The sequence below is a fragment of the Dromiciops gliroides genome, chromosome 3, assembly GCF_019393635.1.
Source record: "Dromiciops gliroides isolate mDroGli1 chromosome 3, mDroGli1.pri, whole genome shotgun sequence".
NCBI classification, from domain to species: domain Eukaryota; kingdom Metazoa; phylum Chordata; class Mammalia; order Microbiotheria; family Microbiotheriidae; genus Dromiciops; species Dromiciops gliroides.
Genome location: NC_057863.1, coordinates 588,510,796 through 588,531,323, shown reverse-complemented (window position 1 = coordinate 588,531,323; position 20,528 = coordinate 588,510,796). Strand labels below are relative to the sequence as shown.

Sequence of the window (20,528 nt, the reverse complement as noted above, 5' to 3'; positions counted from 1 at the left end):
GGATGCCTGAGGCTGGGGCTCAAGGTATCTTTTTTTAAGAAAAATTGATGATTTATTTTTGTCCTTCTTAGTCCTAGAGAAGATCCGGAGTGCAGTAGGCAGTGCCCAGCTGCTTATGTCACAGAAGGTGCAGCAGTTTTTCCGGCTGTGCCAGCAAAGCATGGTGAGTGCCCTCCTTCTCTTCTAGGGCCAGAATTTGGAATCTCTATCAGATAAGGCTTATTATGCCTTGCCAAAGGAAATGTGAGAATTCTATCTGTGGAATAGGGAGGGGCCCCATGGTGATGTAAGAGCCTTTGAGCAGGAAGTGTAGTTCTTATCAGGGTTGGAGTAGCTTCCCTTCTGACTACCCTCAGGCTGACTGATCCAGCTTATAAAAGGAGTGCTTGGGTTCCCCTTGAATTCTTCCTACTTTCCTGATGGATGGGTGTTGAGGAAGGCTTCTTCAACTTTGCCCTCTGCCTGGGCCTGGGACATCCCTCTCTTCCCTTACCTTTGCAGGACCCAGCCTCATTTCCTGTGCCCACCTCCCAGGACCTGGCTGGCTTCTGGGACCTTCTGCAACTTGCCATCGAGGATGTGAGCCTCAAATTTTTGGAGCTGCAGCAGCTTAAGGCCAACAGCTGGAAACCCCTGGAGCCTGAGGTGGGTGGTCTCAGACAAACTAATCCTCCTGAGATAGCCTCCTGAGGCTCTGGTTCTTTCTCAGATACCCTGGAGAGGCTACCTACTCCCCTGCTGAGCTTCTACCACCAGCAACTTCCTTGGAAGACTTTCTTCTCTCTCATCTCCTGCGGCACTGAAAACAGCCTCACTTCTCCTGTCATATAATACACATTCCAGGGAGCTTTTATAAAAAGGTTTCCTAGAGCTATATAGAACTTGGGAATATGGTGGGGAAGGGACTGGTCCACCTTTCCTACCAGTGCAGAAGTCCTCTACAGGCTCCTTTATAGGTGTCATCCAGTCACTTCGACTAGTTTCATTTCTTCCTGATTGCTTCCCATAGCAATTAAGAGATTTAGGGTCTCAGAATCATGAAGCCTGAGATCAGTTCTAATCACTCGTGTCTGAGCCCTGACATCCTGATCAGCTCCATGCCTATGCACAGAGATGTATAAATCTCTGAAGAAGAATTCTGCCATCTCAGAGATACAAGAGACAAAATCATGCCTCCCCTGAACCAGTACCCAGGACTCTGACTGGGAGCAAAATGTACTCAGTCAAGACTCACTTCTATGTAGTACAAGGATAGGACACTTCAAAAAGATGGTTCCATCATGAGAGCTTTTTTCAAAGTCCTGCTCTAATGAAATTTCTCAGTTAAGCTCAGGAGCAGCCAGTCAAGATAATCAGAAAGTTGCCTGGCAAAGGCAATTTGTTTACAAGCTCAACATGTATTCCTTGGGGCACATGGTGCTGTGGCTGTTACACAGTTTCTGCCTTTCAGGAGCTGTTCATAACAGTAGTTCTGAGCAGCACCACGGACAACTCCCAGATGCCATTTCTATATTCAAATACTTCTGGTGATCATTTTGTCAACAGGCACTTATTAAGTGCCTACTGTGTGCCAGGCAGTTTACTAGGCACTAGGGACACAAAGACCTAAATGAAAGGTTCCTAATTTCAAAGGTCATACCTTGAGCCAGCCTATTCCTTTGTTGGATAACTACAAAGCGCAGATGTAGATAGAGTGATATATCTTTCCTGCCTCAGATACTTACAACTGCATGTCTATGGACAAGTCATGTAACCTCTCTCAGGATCAGTTTATTCACCTGTAAAATGGTGATGATAATAATAACACCTACTTTGCAGTGTTGTTTTGAGGACCAGCTAAGATAACATTTTTTATAAACCTTAAAGTATTATAGAAATGCTATTATTATTATTATATGGGTATCTAGGTGGTACAGTAGATAGAGTACCAGGCGTGGAGTCAAGAAGACTCATCTTCCTAAGTTGCCTCAGATATTTGCTAGCTGTGTGACCCTGGGAAAGTCATTTAACCTTGTTTGTCTCGGTTTCCTCATCTATAAAATGAGCTGGAGAAGGAAATGGCAAACCACCCAGTATCTTTGCCAAGAAAACCCCAAATGGGCTCCACGAAGAGTCAGACATGACTGACAACAACTAAACAACAATTATTATAACTTTCATTGTAAGGGAATTCCTTCTTATGTTGAGTTGAAATCCATCACTGATATACATAGATTTGGAACTGGAAGGGACCTTAGAGATCTAGTCACAATCCTCCTTCATTTTATAGATAGGGAAATTGAGGCCTGGAGAGAATCAGTCACTTACCCAGAATTACATGGTTGGTTAGTGGTGGAAGCTGGGATTTGAATAAGGGAAAGGGCCTTTGCTACTATTTTTCAACTCTGGCCCCAAGTAGAACAAGTCTAATCACTTTCTATGTATGACAGCCTTCAGGTATTTGAAGACAATGCATCATATAATTCATTCATTAAATAACCATTTCACCAACTATGTACCAAATACTGTGCTAGGTAGGTTCTGAGGAGATAGAAAAGATAACTCTTTGGCCATCTGCAATGGGATCCGTAGTTCATGGAGCCCAATGGAAAGGTTGTGATCACCAGTTCAAAAGGGTATGTCTACTTGGGCTCATGCAGGTGATAGTAATGATAACCCTTTACAGTTGCAGAAAATTTCCAATAGGCTTCATCCTTTGAGGTGGGTAAGTCCTGGCATTACACCACCCACCCCATTTTATAGATGAGGAGAACAAAATTCAGAGAGGTGACTTATCCAGTGTCACACTGCTAAGTAAGAGTTGGATCCAGGACCTGAAACCAGTTCTTTTGGCTCCAAGACCAGTGTTCCTTGCTTAGAATGCAGTAACCTGTGCCTTTGGATCCCCTCACTGTTCTTGACCTTAGTGCATTCTATCTGGACCCAATTTGTTTTTTTAAAATATATATATTTATTTATTTTTAAGGTATACTCTTTATTTATTTTATTGTCCAGTTACATGTATGGGTACTTTTCAACATTCATTTTGATAAGATTTAGAGTTCCAAATTTTTCTCCCTCCCTCCCTCCCTTTCCTCCCTCCTCCACAAGATTGCAACCAGGTTATATATGTACAATCCACAAGTGTTCTTTTTATCAGTTCTTTCTATAGGGGTGCACAGTAAGCTTCCTCATTAGTTCCTTGGGATTGTCTTGGATCATTGCATTTCTGAGAGTAGTTAAGTAATTCACAATTGCTCATTGAACAATACTGCTGTCACTATGCACAATTTGCTCCCAGCTCTGCTCACTTCACTATACATCAATGTTCATTAGTCTTTCCAGGTTTTTCGGAGATCATACTGTTTGTCATTTCCTGTAGCACAAGACCATTCCACTGCAATCATATAGCACAGCTTTTCCCATCATTCCTCAATTGATGGACATTCCCTTGATTCTCAATTCTTAGCCTCTACCAAGAGTTGCTATAAATATTTCTGGTACAATTTTCCCCCTTTTCTCTTTTTCATGATTACTATTGTTAACTGCTTCCCTTCCATCCTATTCCCTTCCCCATGATATTTATTCTATTATCCATCTTCTTTCATCCTATCACTCTTCAAAAGGGATTTGCTTCTGTCTGTCCCCTCCCTCACTCTGCCCTTTCTTCTTTTGCCCCTCTCTCTTTATCCCCTTCCCCATGTATTTTCCTGCAGGGTTAGAGAGATTATTCCACCCAATTGAGTGTGTCCATTATTCCCTCCTTGAGCCAATTCTAATGAGATTGAGGTTTTTGAGCCAATTCTGATGAGTGTTAGGTTTATTTACTGCCCAGATTAAATAGATTACTCCACCCAGTTGGGTGTGTCTGTTAGTCCCTCCTTGAGGCAGCTCTGATGATTTTAAGGTCTTTGAGCCTTTTCTGATGAGTATAAAATTCATTTACTGCCCTGATCTTCCATATTTTCCCCCACTCCATAAGCCTTTTCCTGTTTCTTTCATGTAGGATTTCATCTCTGCCCTTCCCCCTCCCCCAGTGAATTCCCTTCACCCCTCAATTTAACCCTAAAGATGTTATCACCTAGCTAAGTGACACAGTGGACAAAGCATCACCCCTGGACCCAGGGGAATCCCAGCCAAAACCCGGCCTCAAACACAAGACAGTCGCCTCCTGTACGACCCCAGGTATGTCTCCCAGCTCCAATTTTTTATGGTTCTCTAGGGTCTTGTATTTGAAAGTCAAATTTGCCATTCAGTTCAGGTCTTTTCATCACAAATATCTGAAAGTCTTCTTTTTTGTTAAAGTCCCATTTTTTCCACTGAAAGATTATGCTGAGTTTTGCTGGGTAGGTGATTCTTGGTTGTAATCCCATTTCCTTTGCCCTTTGGAATATCATATTCCATGCCCTCCTCTCCTTTAATGTAGAAGCTGCTAGATCTTGTGCTATCCTGACTGGGGTTCCACAGTACTTGAATTTTTTCTTTTTGGCAGCTTGCAATATTTTCTCCTTGACCTGAGAGCTCTGGAATTTGGCTATAATATTCCTAGGAGTTTTCTTTTTTGGGATCTCTTTCTGGAGGTGATCGGTGGATTCTTTCAATTTCTATCTTAGCTTCTTCTTCTAGAATTTCAGGGCAATTTTCCCTGAGAATATCTTGGAAGATGGTGTCTAAGCTCTTTCCTTGATCATGGTTTTTGGGTAGACCAATAATTTTCAAATTATCTCTCCTGGACCTATTTTCCAGATCAGCAGTTTTTCCCAGAAGATATTTCATATTGTCCTCTATTTTTTTTATTCATTTGGATTTGCTTTATTGTGTCTTGGTTTCTCATAAAGTCACTGGTTTCCATTTGTTCAATCCTAATTCTTAGGCAATTATTTTCATCAGAGAGCTTTTGTACCTCCTTTTCCATTTGGCCAATTTGACTTTTCAAGCTGTTGACTTTTTTCTCATGTCTTTCCTGCATCACCCTCATTTCTCTTTCCATTTTTTCCTCTACTTCTCTAACTTTATCTTCAAAGTCCTTTTTGAGCACCTCTATGTCCTGAGACCAATTCGTATTTTTCTTGGAAGCTTTAGATATAGGGGCCCTGATGTTGACATCTTCCTCTGAGGGTGCCCCTTGGTCTTCCTTGTTACTGAAGAAACTTTCTATGGTCCTAACCTTTCTCTGTCTGCTCATCTTGCCTTTTACTTGACTTTTAGCTCCTTAAAGTGGGGCACTGTTTCCAGGCTGCAGTATCCCAAGCTTAAGAAGTCCCAGGTGGTATGATTTAAGGAGAATCAGGTTCTTCCCTCGCCCAGCCTGTTTCCTGGTCCTAGATGACCCCAGACCAACTTGCTAATCAACCAGCTTTGAGTGTTGTGATTTTCAGCTCCAAAGAGCCTGTGCCTCTCCCCCACCTGGGCAACTACTACTCAAGCCTACCTCCTGGTTCTCAGCAGGGGTGTAAAATCCAAGTTTTGCCTTAGCATCAGCATAGACCCCTGTAGTCTCCCCCCTGCCCAGGGTTCAGCCCACTCACCAGACTGTGAGCTTAGTTCCAGACAACACTGGCGCTTTAGCTGATTCAGAGGCTCTGGGGGTCTGCTTCTCTGGTGAGGCCTTCCTGGGACTGGATCTGTGTCAGGGTGACTGTGGGGTTGGGCTTGACTCCTGTATCAGCACAGTAGCTCCCTCCTTCTGACCTTCCAAGCCGTTCTTGGTTAGAAGATGATTTCAGCACATTCTTCTGTGAGTTTTCATCTGGACCCAATTTGCCCTGAGGCTTTTTCTTAGTTTGCTTCCTTCTGATTAATCTCTCTGCTATAGGCGGGCTTCTTTCCCATGCCCCCTCAGTACACTGGTTCATCCCTGTCTGTTTTAGCCATGGAAGGCTACTGTCTTTCCCCATACACACCTGGAGGCTGACCATCATATGAAAAGGTAGTTGATTTTTCTGTCCTGCAGGTCCTGACCCTAGGACAACCCAGAAGTATAAGATAAGATAATAAAGAAATGGGCTCTGCTTTTCTGGTAACTTCCCTCACCCCACCCTCACTCCTCTAGTCATCTTATCTTTAAGTTAAACATTTCCTTCCTTTTGGACATTACTCCTGGTGCTGGAGATCCTTTGCCTACATCACTCAGTAGAATCAAATTTAGCTTGAGATTCAGCAAGAGCTTGAGATCTTTTTCACATGAACTGTTATCCAGTGACATCAGCCCCACCCTCTGCTGGCACAGTTGTTTTTCTTTCAAAGCCAAGTGCAGGAGTTTGCAGGTATCCCTATTAAATTCCAAGTCCTCCTTTGTCCTGTTTTGGTGGGTGAGGTGACCTCAGGCTCTCAAAGGTTTTGGCAGGTTCTACCACGGTGGAAAGTCTTCAGGGTACCATGGAGGAGCAACCCAGAAAACTGTCTATCAAAGTGTAGAATGGTAAAGATCTGTGTTTGTGGATGGGGCAGGGGGGGGGAGTGGACTTATGCTGATGAAATGATGCATCCTTGAAGTATTGAAATGAAGGCACAAATATCCTCTTATTAGATTTTGACCCATGATTTCAGCCTAAAGTGATTTCCCTCTACCCCAACCTGAGACTGTCACCCTGATTTTGATCAGCTTGGCATCTATATACATGGCATAGTTTGAAGACTATTAGACATGAAGCCAAGAAGACCTGGATTTGAATACCTGGCTTTGCTACTTGCCACCTGTGTGACCTTGGGAAGGTCACTTAATATCTCTGGGTCTTAATTTCTTTGAAGGGGTTGGACTCTAAGATTCCTTCCAGCTTAGAATCTATGAACTGCCTTGCCTTTCTTCAAGACACGGATAAGTATGGCCCAGGGCTGAGTCCAGAATGGAGCCCTGCTTTGCCTGCATTGAGGAAACAAACAGAGTTACAGAGATGAGAGGCAACCAAGGAGAGGGACAGCCCTAGTGTCCCAGTCATTTTACACTGACTTGTAGAACTGTGTTTGTCGCCAAACTGACCCCAATTGAGCCCATGGTAGGATTTGAGGAGGACTGACCCTGGAAGCTTTTTTGGGCTGGACATCCACCTCCCCTAGTCTCTGTAGGGTAGTTGTGATGTGAGAGAGTGCTGGACTTGGAGTCAGGAGACCTGGGGTCAAATGCTAGTTCTGCTTTTACCAGTTGTGTGACTGTGAGCAAGTTCCTGAGATTCAGTTTTTCTCATCTGTACAGTGGAGATAACAATTTGCATCCCACTGACCTCACAGAGAGGTGGTGAGGAGAGACATCTTTAAAGTGGCAGGAAAATGTGAGTTAGTATCATCACTACCCTGCCCAGTGGGCTTGGTCATAGAAAAGGACCACACCCTGGTCTTCATTGGACACCCCTTTCTTGACCACATGGCCAACCTTTAGTTCTTGGTTGAGAAAGCTCTGGTTATTAGTTCTTCCTTGCCTTGCTCCTCAGCCCTCAACTGAGCCAATTCCCATTGATCCCTAGGGGAGGTGAGGTAGAGGGCCTGTCCCCGACCTTAGTCCCAAACTTTTCCTGTAGCTCAGTTCAGTCGATGGGGAAAAAAGGTCAAAGGTCTGTTGTCAGGTCAACAAGCATTTTTTGAGTACTACTTACTATGTGCTAATTCTGGGGATACAAAGAAAGGCAAAACATGGTGTTTGCCTTCATGGAACTTCCATTCTAATGGGGTAACAACATTCAGTTGACCGAATATACAAGATATAGGTGGTGTAAATAAATGGAAGGCAATCATAGAGGAAAGCCACTGGGGTGAGAGTGGAGAAGGAGGGATGAAGGGATCAGACTTTTTTGTGTCATTCTAAAGGGAAGCTAGTAGAAGTTATGGGTATCCAACAATGACTCTCTTCTCTGGGAGGTTGTAGGGGGACCCTTCATATCTTAGGGTCAATCATTACCACTGACAGCCACTCATTCTGGGGTGTCTCAAGGTCATTTCTCTTGGGTCAAGTCTTTATCCTGGGTCATACTTTGGACATGGGAGAAGACATTCCATTGGTAGTAAAGTGGGGACAGGTGGTCCCCACTACTAGTTGATGTGTCATTCTTGGGATTGATATGGTTTTCAGAGGATCTTGGTCAATATGTTTGTATTTATAGCTCCTATTTTCATCTGTCTGTCATATTTTTCTGTACTGGGTTCCCTCTTTCTTGTTATCTCCCTTTCTTTGTCTCTATCTGCAATGTCCATAGCCCTTGAATTCTACCATTCCTGCCCTTCATGTCTGCCCCCAACACACAAACACACCATTTACTTCTATCTCAGTTCTTCTCCCTCTGATCTGTGCTTCTCAGCTTTTCCTCTTCTCCCACCCCTGACTCTTAGGACTTTCTGCTCTCATTCTATCTGCCACCCAGGTGTCTATATGGTCTCTTTTCTGCATTCCTGTCTCCTGAATTTTTGCTGTCCTTGCCCCTCAGATCTGTCCCATCTCTGCCTTTGCAATTTCTGCTTTCCTATCTTTCAGCCTTCTTATTCCTTCCCATTAAGTTTCCCTGCTGTCTACCCTCACCCCTGCCCTTTAGGTCTTCCAGTTTTCCCTCTCATCTTTTCCCTTCAGTTGTTCTTGTTCTCTCTGTCTGTCTGTTTCTGTTTCTTTCTCTCTCTCACTTCTTACTGCTCCTCTCTGTCTCCCCCTCTGTCTCCCCTCTCCTCCCTTCCCTCCTCTCTCTTCTATCTCCCCTCTCTCTCTCCCCCCTCTCCCCTCTTTCTTCCTTTGCCCCCTTTCCTCTCTGTCTTTTTGTCTCTGGCCCTCTCTCTCCACTCTCCTTTTCCTCTCTCCCTACCCTGTTCTGCATGTGTATGCTCTTTCCCCATCCCTGCTTGTAGTTTCTGCCACTATTTTCTCTCAGTTCTGTACCATCCTTGTATCTCAGGTCTCCCTTATTTTTTCCAATCTCTGCTTCTCTGTGTGACTTTCTACTCTCTCCCCTCTTCAATCCCTGCTCTCATATTTTCCTATGCACTTTCTCCCTTCCCTTGGGTCTTTAAGCTCTTTCTTCATTTTTGTCCCTTGTCTTCTTGCTTTCTTTCCATTCCTGTGCTTGGGCTTTGTTGTCCTTCTCCTTCTCTGCTTACCTTCCCATTCTCTGCCATCTCTGTCCCTTAGATCATTGCCATCCTTGCTTTTCAGGTCTCTGCCTTCATGCAACTCATGTTCTAAGGGGGAAGCAATATTCAGCTGACTGAATATACAAGATACGTGGGGCATAAATAAATGGCAGGTGATTGTCGAGGAAAGGCACTGGGGTGCCCTTTCTATATCCCCAACCCTTGGGTTTCCTTCTTGGGTACCCCTTAGGAACCTCCCCCTAATCCCAATCCTTGCCTCTCAACTCATGTTGTTCTTTTTCCCCTCACAGGAGGAGAAGAAGGTCCCTCCCCCGATACCAAAGAAGCCCTCTCGGGGGCGGGGGGTCCCAGTGAAGGATCGCTCCCTGGACTCTGTGGACCGGCAGCGGCAGGAAGCTCGGAAGAGGCTCCTAGCAGCCAAGCGGGCAGCCTCTTTCCGCCACAGCTCAGCCACAGAAAGTGCGGACAGCATAGAGATCTATATCCCCGAGGCCCAGACCAGACTGTGACCTGCCAGACCCTGCCCAAGGCCCTGCCCGCCTGCCACCTGCGGCCCCTTGTTTTCTATCTGTACTGTACATACACAGCGTAGAGGTCACTGTGATATCGGGGCCCCCCAGGGCAGAGGTGGGCCCGGCCCTCTGTGTCACCCCAGGAAGCCCCATGGCCCCTTGCCTTTCCAGACCCTGGCCTGGTCTGGCCCCATCACAGTTTCTGGGTTTGGTTTTTTTACCTTCTGGGTCCCAAGCTAAGACTCCTTTGGGGAGGAGGGGAGTCTCCCCCCCAAACACACACCTCCTCACCTAGAACTACCCCCTTGCTTCCCTTCCCCTCTGGGCCAGGGTCCCCTTCTCTGCTTTCTCCTCCACTGGCTGCCTCAGGCACTATCTCTGCCATCCTGTCCCCTTCCCTGCTGGGCCGGGCCGGGCCAGGCCCCCCTGCCCTTCAGGCTCCGTGTCCCCCCCTCCCCGCGGGGCTGGGCTTCGTGGGGACCGAGCTTTGTGGCTTTTAACACCCCCTTTTTATGAAGATTTCTGAACCTCCCCCCAGCAGAGGGGAATCCCCAAACCCAGCCATCTACCCTAATGGGCTGGGGATAGCAATCCCCACCCTCCCTTGCCAGGCCTGCTGGGGACCACAGTGGCTGGACCAACCCAGGAGATGCCATGCCCCATTCTCCACCTGCTGCAGGGAGGGGAGGGTGCTGGGAGAGGTGGGAGGCTTCCCCTCCCCCTCAACTCCCATTCCCTGGACCCACCTTGACTATACCAGGAGGAATAAAGCGGCGGTGGAAGCATCGCGCAGCACAGGAGCCACACTCTTCTGCTCTCTCTTTCAGCAGGGACCCTTCCTCCCTCTCTCAATGAGGAGCCTACACCCCTCTCCCTGGGGCATCTGGAAGAGGGCATCTGCTCTGTGGGTCTGTGTGTGTGTGTGTGTGTGTGTGTGTGTGTGTGTGTGTGTTTGTAAGGGGTATAGCAAGGGCTGGGCAGCAGATATTTCTCCTGATGGGAACCCACCTATGTCCTTTCTCCCCTTCCTCTTCCAGTCCAGTAATCTTTGGACAGGGCTATCCCTGCTCCAGGCTGAAGACTGGATCCCCTGCTTATTCTAAGTCCCAGGATGGTCCCTGAGATTAAGAAATCCCTTTACCAAAAAAAAATCACCCCTTCTCCTCCAAGGCCTACAGCTTCCACACTTCCACAAGGATGCTGCCTCCTCCTTTCACAGGAAGCCCTGAACGGCCTAGGTGGGAAGGGGTTAACATCCTCAGTCAGCCTGACTTTCTTTTTTCTTTTTTTTTTTTTTTTGCGGGGCAGTGGGGGTTAAGTGACTTGCCCAGGGTCACACAGCTAGTAAGTGTCAAGTGTCTGAGGCTGGATTTGAACTCAGGTATTCCTGAATCCAGGGCCAGTGCTTCATCCACTGTGCCATCTAGCTGCCCCCAGCCTGACTTTCAATCTACTTCCCCCCCCCCCCCCCAGCCTCTGACCTTGTCAACTTGCTGCTACAACCCAATTCCCTCTATCAGGAAGAGCAAAACCCTTTATCTGCCCATGTCAGAGCAGGCAAAGCCAGGGGCAGCTTATGCAGTGGAGAGAGCTCTAGCTCAGAAATCCAGGAAGCCTGGGATTGAGTCTTGGCTAATATCCCCTTTCTGTGTGACCCTGGGCAAGTCTCTTACCCTCTAGGCACCTTACGATGAGGGGATTTGACTGGCTGGTTTCTGAGTTCCCTTCCATCTCCAACATTCATAGATTCTTTTTGTTTTATTTTGCGGGGCAGTGAGGGTTAAGGGACTTGCCCAGGGTCACACAGTTAGCGTCAAGTGTCTGAGACCGAATTTGAACTCAGGTCCTCCTGAATCCAGGGCTGGTGCTTTATCCACTGGGCCACCTAGCTGCCTGCCCCTATATATTCTTTTTTTGTGTGTGTTTTGTTTTGTTTTGTGGGGCAATGAGGGTTAAGTGACTTGCCCAGAGTCACACAGCCAGTGTCAAGTGTCCGAGGCTAGATTTGAACTCAGGTCCTCCTGAATCCAAGGCCAGAGCTTTATCCACTGTACCACCTAGCTGCCCCTATATATTCTTTAAGAAGAACCAAACCCAACAAGTGCTGGAAGGAGTGTAAAGAGAACAGGGTTTCAATTCAAATGCATTTCTTGTATTTCCTAAAACTTTTCCTGAGGCTTCCTGAGTGCACAGCTGTCTTTGGGAGATGAGACTAGAAAGAAATGAAGATCTAGTCCTTTGCCCTTGAGGTCTCTGCCCTTGGGAAACTCGTGATCCATTAGATTCTATGTCACTTAGCTAATAATCAGAGAGTGGGTAAACTTGGGAGGCAGAGGTAAGGATGAGGAGAAAACCCGGACACTGTGTGTGGGTGACATAGGCATGTGCTTGTGTTTGTGGGGGGAGCCCTGATGGGCATAGTAGAATATCGAGAGAAACCAAAGACCCCTTAGGAAGTCAGATGGGTGCATCCGATCAGTAGCGACTGACCTGTGATAGACCCTGGCCCTCAGGGAAGAGGGGGTACAGATTGGCTGTCAGCCACAGGCTATCCGAGTCCTGGCCTGAGAACTGGGATTGTCCAGGGCGTCCCTTTTGCACCTGGGCGACAGATGCCCATTTCCCAGGGCCTGTTTCTTCTTATTCTAGGCTTTCTACAAGGTAGGAAATTTCTAGGGAAGCCCGATTTTCCTGGGTACACCTGGCCATTGAGGGTTTTTTTTTTTTTGTGCTCAGATCTAGATTCTTCCGTCCAGGCAGTTGGCTCAGGGTTTGGAGCTTTGCTGGGGCGGGGAGAAGGGGATCTCTGACAAACAGACCCTCCCCCCCTCCCCCCCGCCTCAGGCAGGCTAGGACAGATAGCCAAAGGGTTGGCTGTGATGACCTTTGGTAACCCTTACTGAAGCCCCAGGTAACCCCGATTCAGTACGTAGATATTGGAGGATTCTATGCCCTGCTGGTAGGCACCTCTTAAGCGCTTACTAGGTAGGCACCGGGCATTCCGCTCTCCCGGGGAAATCCCGCTCAGCCCAGGGTTCTCCAGCTCAAGGTGCCCAGTTGCCGGGAGGGCTGTACCACGTGCACACCCATTCATAAATCCCCGGGGCTCCGAAGGGCAACCCCCCCCCAACGCCACACCGTCAGGTGGCGCTGTCGCCCTCCCTCAGAGCGGCGCGGGCAGTGCCGGCGCAGGCGCAGGCGCAAGCGCCCTGCTCTCTCCTCACGCAGCTTCCCGGAACCTGACCAATCCGTGCTCTGCGGGTGGGTCCGGCCCCGCGGGCCGCTGGGAGCGGGTGGGGGGGTGGGGGGAGGAAACCTGCGCAAGGCCTGCTGGCGGGTGGAGGGGGTGCAGAGCCGGGCCCGGAGCGGGGCCTAGAGTCACAGGTGAGCGCGGGGCTTCCCGGGGCGCGAGGAGTGTATGTGTCGGGGGAATGAGGGAGCCGCGACTCCAGTGGCAGCCGCACTGCCTCTCCTCCCCCAACTCCACTTCATGACCTTTGCCCCTTTGCCTGGCTCGGTTACCATGGCTACTATGGGGATTTGTGGGGAGTTTGTGGGGGGGAACGAGGGACTCCCAGCTCCAGCTGCTGCCGCGCTGCTTCTCCCCTCTCCCTAGTTTGTCACGTTTGCTTGACCCGCCCCGGTTACCGTGGCAACCGCCAGGGGGTGGGGCAAAGCCCGGACGCTCCCGGAGTTCTATGCCTCAGTTTATCTCGGGCTTGCTTGTGCCAGCCCAGAGACCCGGAGAGTTCAAGGCCCGGCCCCGCCGGTGACCAGAAGCCACGTCTTCCAAGAGGCCCTCGGAGGAAGTGGAATTGTTGAGCCCAGAAAAGAGAAGGCTGAGGGTGGGGGACCAGGGCCGCCCTTGTTGCTGTCTGGTGGGGCCAAAGCACCTCCTCAGGGAAGCCCCTGGTGTCACCCTAGGCGCTTAATAAATGCTTATTGACCGAGACTGGAATCTGGAACAGTGGGAAGTGCGGGGCCAGGGCTGGGGCCGGGGCGGCGGGAGGAATTGGCAAAAGGGCCCATTTAAACCGGAAGTCAGGAGGATCAGCCATAACCAGCTTGGGGGGGGGGAGGAGAGCTCCCTTCAATTGCAATGGGATGCCTCATGAGGTAGTGAGCTCCCCATCGATGGAAGTATCCAACTGGAAATTGGACGAACCCTTGTTGGGAATCTTATAGAAGAGATTCTTCCTCAGGTAGGACTGGACCAGATGATTAATGAGACTCCTTCCAACTCAGATCCTAAGAGTCTTGGGATCCTAAAATGATGGGAGGGGGCGCTTGGGACCCTGCAGCCTTTCTGCGGATGATGCTTCTGCCCTGTGTTACTGCAGAACACAGGTCTGTGTTGGTGTCCTTGGGTTTTGACCTTAGCTGTGACCATAAACGTTTATGGTGATGGGGGCAGAAGGGGACATCAGAGAGCCCTATTCCACTGGAATTTCTTCCTCCCTGTTCCTTAAGGACACTCGGTGAACCCGACCCTTTTGGGAATAGGGATACCTAGTGTTTGGCACATACTAGGCACCATACAAAGACTTCTTCCTTTCTCATAGAAGGAAGTCAGAAGGAAGGTGCTGCCTTATGCTTGTTTGAAGAGGACCATGATTGGATCCAGATGCTTTGAAAGCATTTAGCACTCCCTCCATAATCTGAGATTTCACTTGTCCTCCTTCTGGGTCATTTGTAGAAATACTGACTAAGAAGGTACTTGGGAAACCCCACCATCTATGCTTTTTCACGTAGAAAAAGACAGGTTAATCCTTGGCCCTTGACAAAATATTGTTGCCCAATTCCCTGGTTATTCTTGTAGTCTGACATATACTGTGGCTAGAGTAAGAAGGGAGAGAAGGGTGCTAGAATCTGGCACCAAGCAAACTGAATGCAAGCATTGATTAAGCACCTACTATGTGCCAGGCCTTTTGCTAGGTGCTGTGGGTACAAAGAAAAAAATGAAAATACTTCCTGCTTTCAAGTTGCTGAAGATGGGGACACTGGCAGGAAAAGCGCAGATATTGTGTAGCAGTTCTCAAGTCAAGGATCCAGTCAGTCAGCAAGAATTTATTAAGCACTATGCGCTAGGCTAAGTGCTAGGAATGCAAGGGATTCCATGTCTTAACCCAGGGTTAGAGATCAGAGACATGTGGGAAATAGTTAAAAAACCCCAAACACACACAAAACCCAACCTTGAAGCCAAAGGTAGGAATTCCTTGGATTGTTCCTGGGATTCCATGAAGTTGGCCTCAGCGTGCTCTATCCCGGGAGAATCTTTTACAGAAACTGATGAGGGGTAATATCAGGAAAATCTCCCCGGGCTATGAGAAGTGGTGGCTGAACTTTGTGGGACTGGGAGGAGAGAACCTCAAACCCCACTACTTTGTTATGCTCTCTATACAGAGGGAATCTTGGAATCATGATTGAGTTCTCTTCTGTGACTATAACCCAATGGAGTCAGGAAGGTTGGGCAAATACTGTGCATCCCCAGAAAAGGGTTTGGAAACAAAATAGCATTATCTTGTGTTAGAGATTGGATCTTGTGTTGATATTGGTTGCTGCACCTGAATAAAGCTGTGACATAGTTGGCAAAAGATATAGGAAAAGCCCCTAAAATGATTATGGGAGTAGAGGAGCATCTGGAGGGTGTAAATTAAATGCCTTAAAAAGAGAGACTGAGAAGGGAATGTGATTGAAGGCTATTTAGTCATGAAGAGAAGGGATGGGGTAAAACAGGGCTTGTTCACCAAGTTCTGGAAAGTAGAACTAGGGAGCTTTGGGTTTAAGCAGATTGTAGGGCAGAAGGAAGTACTCATCTAAACGATAGTAAACTTAAGGGTGTCTTTACCTTAGCAAGCAACATAGACCAAAAACTAGGTTTCGGAAGGATTTAGATAACTGTATGGTGGCTTCATAATTAACTTTGGCGTTATTTGGAAACTGCCCTTTGCTTTTTGAGGTAATTATCATGGTGAACAAATCATCTCATGGCCCTACTGTCAGAAAACAGTGGACTGGATGGACTAATGGTATGACCTATTTAGGTATTTCTTGTGCCCTTAGGTCACTTAGGGGCTGATCTATCTCTTTCTAGGAGAGCCTCAGACCTCCCTCCTTTTCCTCTTCCTTCTAGCACTGCTTAGGACAGGGGACCTCAAGCCCTTTGGTGTCTAGTAAGTGTGGTTGGTTGGTATTCACAATGGTTGAGAGGTGGGTTAGGGTCCTGGCCCGTTCTACCTTCTGGCTAATGGAAAGTGGTCATATATACTAGGGCTATATTTGAGAGTAGTGACTCTTTGTTCCCTGTGATTTTGAAGTTCACAGGGGAGGGATAGAGTGAGGATGGTGTATTGACTGAAAAGTCCCTTGCAGAGAAGGGGCAATGGGGATGGTAAAATGCCTGACTACAGTAGTTGAGGGTCTCCAACCCTACTCTGCTCAGGCCTTATAGGACAGTATTTTCTGACGGTAGGAATTGGGATCAGGTTGAATCTTATACTGACCACATGACATACCCTGGAAATTGCATTTTTGGAATAAACCTTAGCTGTTTACCTTTCATTTGTCTCTCTTAAAAATATAGTGTAAAAGGTTAACACAAGTTCTGGTGATTTGAATTTTTTCTGATAAATGGGAATTTATCTGTCATCAAAAAGTATTTGTCGAACGCCTGACAAATGTGAAGTTATAGGACAGCTAAATTAGAGAGTAGTGGGTTTCTTTCTAAAATAATTCCTTTAGTGAGGTGATTGAGACACCCTAGTATTAATAGTTATCGCAAGTGACATGTAGCCCTTAAGGTTTACAAAGTACTTTACGTCTGTTATTTCATCTTCAGCAGATGGTGGTTTGTCCCTAACATTGTCTCATACCGTCTTGCAGATGCCATGTGGCCTTTGTTTTGGACAGCGATTCGTGCCTATGCCCCCTATGTCACTTTCCCTGTGGCCTTTGTGGTGGGGGCTGTGGGCTACCACTTGGAGTGGTTCATCAGGGGGAAGTCACCCCAGCCTGTGGAGGAGGAGAAGAGCATCTCAGAGCGTCGGGAAGACCGAAAGCTGGAAGAGCTGTTAGGCAAGGACCTCACGCAGGTGGTGAGCCTTAAGGACAAGCTTGAATTTGCTCCTAAAGCTGTATTGAACAGAAACCGTCCTGAAAAGAGTTAATGGAGGGCCCTTCCAAAGGCCTGTATAAGTGGCAGTCCACGGCCACCATCTCTGCCCCACCCTTCCTAGAACCTGCATCTGGTTTACTTGGCTTCTTGTTCTGGCCCTCTTTCCTCCTCCTCCCCCTCCTCCTCCTCCCCTGTATCCACTCTTCCTCCTCCCCTGTATCCACTCTTCCTCCTCTTGATTGCCAGGTTGGCTCCATCAGTCTCTGTGGGCACTTTGCTGCTACCACCCGATGATTATGCTGCTGTCCAGCCTGTGGAGAGACACTATCAAAGGAAACTCATGTTCCTGGCCAGGGAGGCTGCCCTTTGTTTCAAGGTGGCTACAACTGCTTGGCCTTCCTGAGCTTGGAACTCTGCTGATGGGGGAGTTGGCTTACTGTGCCCCCAGTACGAGGTTGGCCTTGGCCCTGTGACTGCCCTTTGATGACTAGTGAAAGATCAGCTATCGGTCTCCAGGGGGAGTCTTGAGTTTGGCTTCGTGCGAGCACAGTCAGCGTTTGGGATTGGCTTTTGTCTCATTCTGGAGGCTGCTTAGTGGGATGTCTGTGGGATGTCACTGGCATTCCTGGGCCCAGAATGCATTGGGGTGAATTCTAAAACCAGTCTGTCTCTTCTCCCATCCCATCCATTCCCCGGTTCTTATTCTTCCTGGGAGCTCTCCCTTTGTGCTCTGGAAGGGGAGTGCATTCTCAAGGGAAGGAGAGCCATTGCTGTTAGAGGGAGGCCAGGCTGTTCCTGCTGGGAGGAGGGGGAGCGTCTCTGCTGAATTGGCTTGGAAACACCCCCTTTCCTGTAGAGTACAAACCCAATTAAACTGGAGCCTGAGAACTGTGCTGCCTCCATTCTCCCTGGTGGGGGCGGGGTGGGGGGGGAGGGGGAGGGCACGAGGGAGAAGCCCTGTGGTGACCGAGGGGGCCTGCAGCCCACTGCTGGACGAGTGGTGGCCATCTCTCCAGGGATCCCTTGGTAGGTCTCTGGGGCAGATGTTCCCAAACTGCTCTGACCACTTTGGTGCTTATGCTCATTGTCGTCACACCAAGGTCCTGGAGGGAGGCTTGGGGAAAATGGCGGAAATTGTTTTTCCTGCTGAAAAGTTGCTGTACTTGATGACAGATTTTATAAGATCAACTCTTGTGTGTAACGTTAGCCCATCAGTCAGCACCACCCCAGAGACTGAGTCAGGCATCTGGGAGGAGGGGGCCCTTAACAAGCCATGCTACTTTTCATCCATCTGGCCAGGATTTGCAAGGACAGAGGGGTGGGGTTGAAATCTGAAGACAAGGCACTCTAGCAGTCAAAGGGATGCCTCTTAGCCCCAAATTAGCATCTGCCCTGGAGATTTGGGCTGGGGAGGGGGGGAGTTTGACATGGCTGGGGCTGTATTCTGGGAGGGAGGGAGGCAGAAGCAGAGGCTGAGAGAGCACAAGGCAGGCTGTCATGCAGATGGCAGGCGTTGATTAAGCATTCACCCTGTGCCAGGCTCTGTTTTAGTTCTGGCAGTCTGAAAAAACGTGCCTGCCCCCAAAGAGCTCACCTTGTCAGGGGGTAGACAGCATGCAAACAGCTCTGTTCAAATAGGATGTGGTCTCAGGCCAGTCATTGAAGCCCTTGCATCATCATCTGGGGAGCTCCGCCTCTGGCTCTTGGGGGCATCTTGGCCCCGGGAGAACCTTCCACCTCATTCGATCCTTCCCTTCCACCTCATTCGATCCTTCATGGCCTAGGGCTTATAAAGTATGTTAGAGCTGGAAGAGTGCATAGGGAATCTGCCGCGAGTTGAAGAGCCTTCTTTAGGCCCTGGAGCTGGGGGTTAGTCTGGGGGGCAAAGGGAAGATTTATTTTGTACCAGTCCTCCACATCCCCCACCACTTGCTGTTTGTGTAGTGGGCCAGTGCTGCCCCCTTGTGGTGGTAGCAAGTGCCAGGAGGCTTACCATTCATTAGGAGGTACATAGGATCATATCAGGAACACCCCTTAGAGGGAGACTGAGACCCAGAGGTGATGAGACGGGTCCAGGTTCACAGATGTGAACATATTAGCTGAGCTGAGCTTTGAAACCAAGTCCTCTGACTCAAAGTCCAGTGCTCTTTTAATAGCTCCATGATGCTTCACCAGGCTTATAAGGGCCATGTTCTCTATGGCCTGCTCAGGGTTAGGGGCTGGATCTGCGACTTAGTTGATGGAGGGCACTCCTAAGCAAGGCAGGTTCTCACCTTTGCAACTTGTGCCTAGAACAGAGGGGTTGAGTGTGCTGATTGCATGTGACCCATTATACTCCCAGGTGCCTGCCACACCAAATGAAAATGTAAATGGGAAATATCTAACTAAACAAAATACAATAAAAGACAGAGAACATCACTGCGTGGTTCTCTAAGCCTGTCCTTGGCTCCAGGGGCTGAAGGGATCCTTCCACAGGGTTTAGTGGCCCCGCTGGCCTAGAGCACTGAGGAGTTAAGTGGCTTGCCTGTGCTCACACAACCATTCCTGTCAAAGGTGGGTTCTGAGGTCTGCTCTCTGTCTACCAGGTTACACTGGTTCTTAAAGGAAGCCATAATGACCTTGATTAGGCATTTTTTGGATTAGTTGAGATGATTTCCCTGCATTGGGGTCTACTTCTAGGCAGCTTTTTCCCCCTCAAGCATGAGCTCAGGGACAGGAGATTTCATCCGAATACCAGCTTAATAAATAAAGCACCGCTTGAGGGGGAGAGAACCTGCCAAAACACCAGGTGATGCTAGACACTGAATGATGACCTTGGATTAGCTGCCGATTGCAGCCCTTGATGAAAGATGATTTTGTGCCAATCGGACCTTTGGGATTGGAATCTCCCCTTCTCTCTTCTCCCCAGATTGTTTCTGATGCTTTTGGAATCTTATTTCCTAGAAGCTGCTCTCCCGTTGTCCCTGCTCAACTGCTCATAGTATAACTTCGGCTAAGTCAATGAATCCCCTTAGAGCCTCAATTTCCCTTATTAATGGTGAAGCTTTATTGGATACAGGGCGCTACAGGATCAAATGAGATAACAAATAGAAAACACTTCAGTGTAGTGGATGGAGAGCTGGCCAGATGGAGAGCCAGAAAGACCTCGGTTGGAATCCCACCTCTTAAGAGCCTTGTCTGTATGCCCCTAGGAAAATCACTTAACCTTTCTCTGCTCTGAGGCAATTCAAGCTATTAGCTACAGAGAAGGTGTCAACTTGCATTGTAGAGGGATTTCCTCGCCTAGGAGTTCCCTATACTAGTGAAAGTTGGGGCAGCTAGGTAACATACTGGCTCTGAAGTTAGGAGGACCTGAGTTCAAATCTCACCCCAGATACTTACTAGTTGTGTGACCCTGGGCAAGTCACTTAACCCCAATTGCCTTAAAAAACATCCAGGGCCATCTCGTCCTGATCTATATCTTGGCAATGGACCCAGATGGCTCTGGAGGAGAGGGTGAGGCTGGTGACTTTGCACAGCCCTTAAAAATACAATTCATCGCCAGTTGTGACATCAGCCCGATGTCATGGTCCTCTTTGAGATGGAAGGACGAACAACAACTTAGTGAAAGTCCCTGTACTTTTGTAACTAAAGCACAGATTTCTCAAGCTGTTTCCTCAGAACAATTCTGAGGGGTTATGCAAGGGTGATGGAAAGTCTGCACTTTGGAGGTGAGGAAGATGGGCTCCCAAATGGGAAGCCACTTGCCTAAGATGATACATCTAACTAGTGACATAGGCAAGATTCCAATGTTGGGTCTCTTACCAAATCCTGTGTTCTTTCCACTCTAATGGTGGTAAACCGAGGCCCATAGAGGC

At 48.2% G+C, this 20,528-nt stretch overlaps 2 protein-coding genes across 4 annotated transcripts in view; both read left to right on the top strand.

Annotated features, from left to right (window-relative positions):
- Window positions 1-10,357, top strand: part of DLGAP3 (DLG associated protein 3) — an 84,886-nt gene extending 74,529 nt beyond the window's left edge. Inside the window, 3 exon segments of the mRNA XM_043996127.1 lie at window positions 72-163; window positions 502-645; window positions 9,336-10,357. Coding sequence (XP_043852062.1) covers window positions 72-163; window positions 502-645; window positions 9,336-9,554 — 455 coding nt within the window. The 3' untranslated portion in view covers window positions 9,555-10,357.
- Window positions 10,358-12,739: 2,382 nt separating this feature from the next.
- Window positions 12,740-17,559, top strand: SMIM12 (small integral membrane protein 12). Of its 3 annotated transcripts, none has more exons than XM_043997855.1 (2): window positions 12,740-12,818; window positions 16,440-17,559. In XM_043997855.1, exon 2 carries the CDS (start codon window positions 16,445-16,447, stop codon window positions 16,721-16,723), a length of 279 nt encoding a protein of 92 aa, XP_043853790.1. In that variant the 5' UTR covers window positions 12,740-12,818; window positions 16,440-16,444; the 3' UTR covers window positions 16,724-17,559. The 3 variants fall into 3 exon arrangements, with proteins under 3 accessions (XP_043853790.1, XP_043853788.1, XP_043853789.1); XM_043997853.1 differs by lacking the exon at window positions 12,740-12,818 and adding an exon at window positions 12,819-12,941; XM_043997854.1 differs by lacking the exon at window positions 12,740-12,818 and adding an exon at window positions 13,590-13,759.
- The last annotated feature ends 2,969 nt before the right edge of the window (window positions 17,560-20,528 follow it).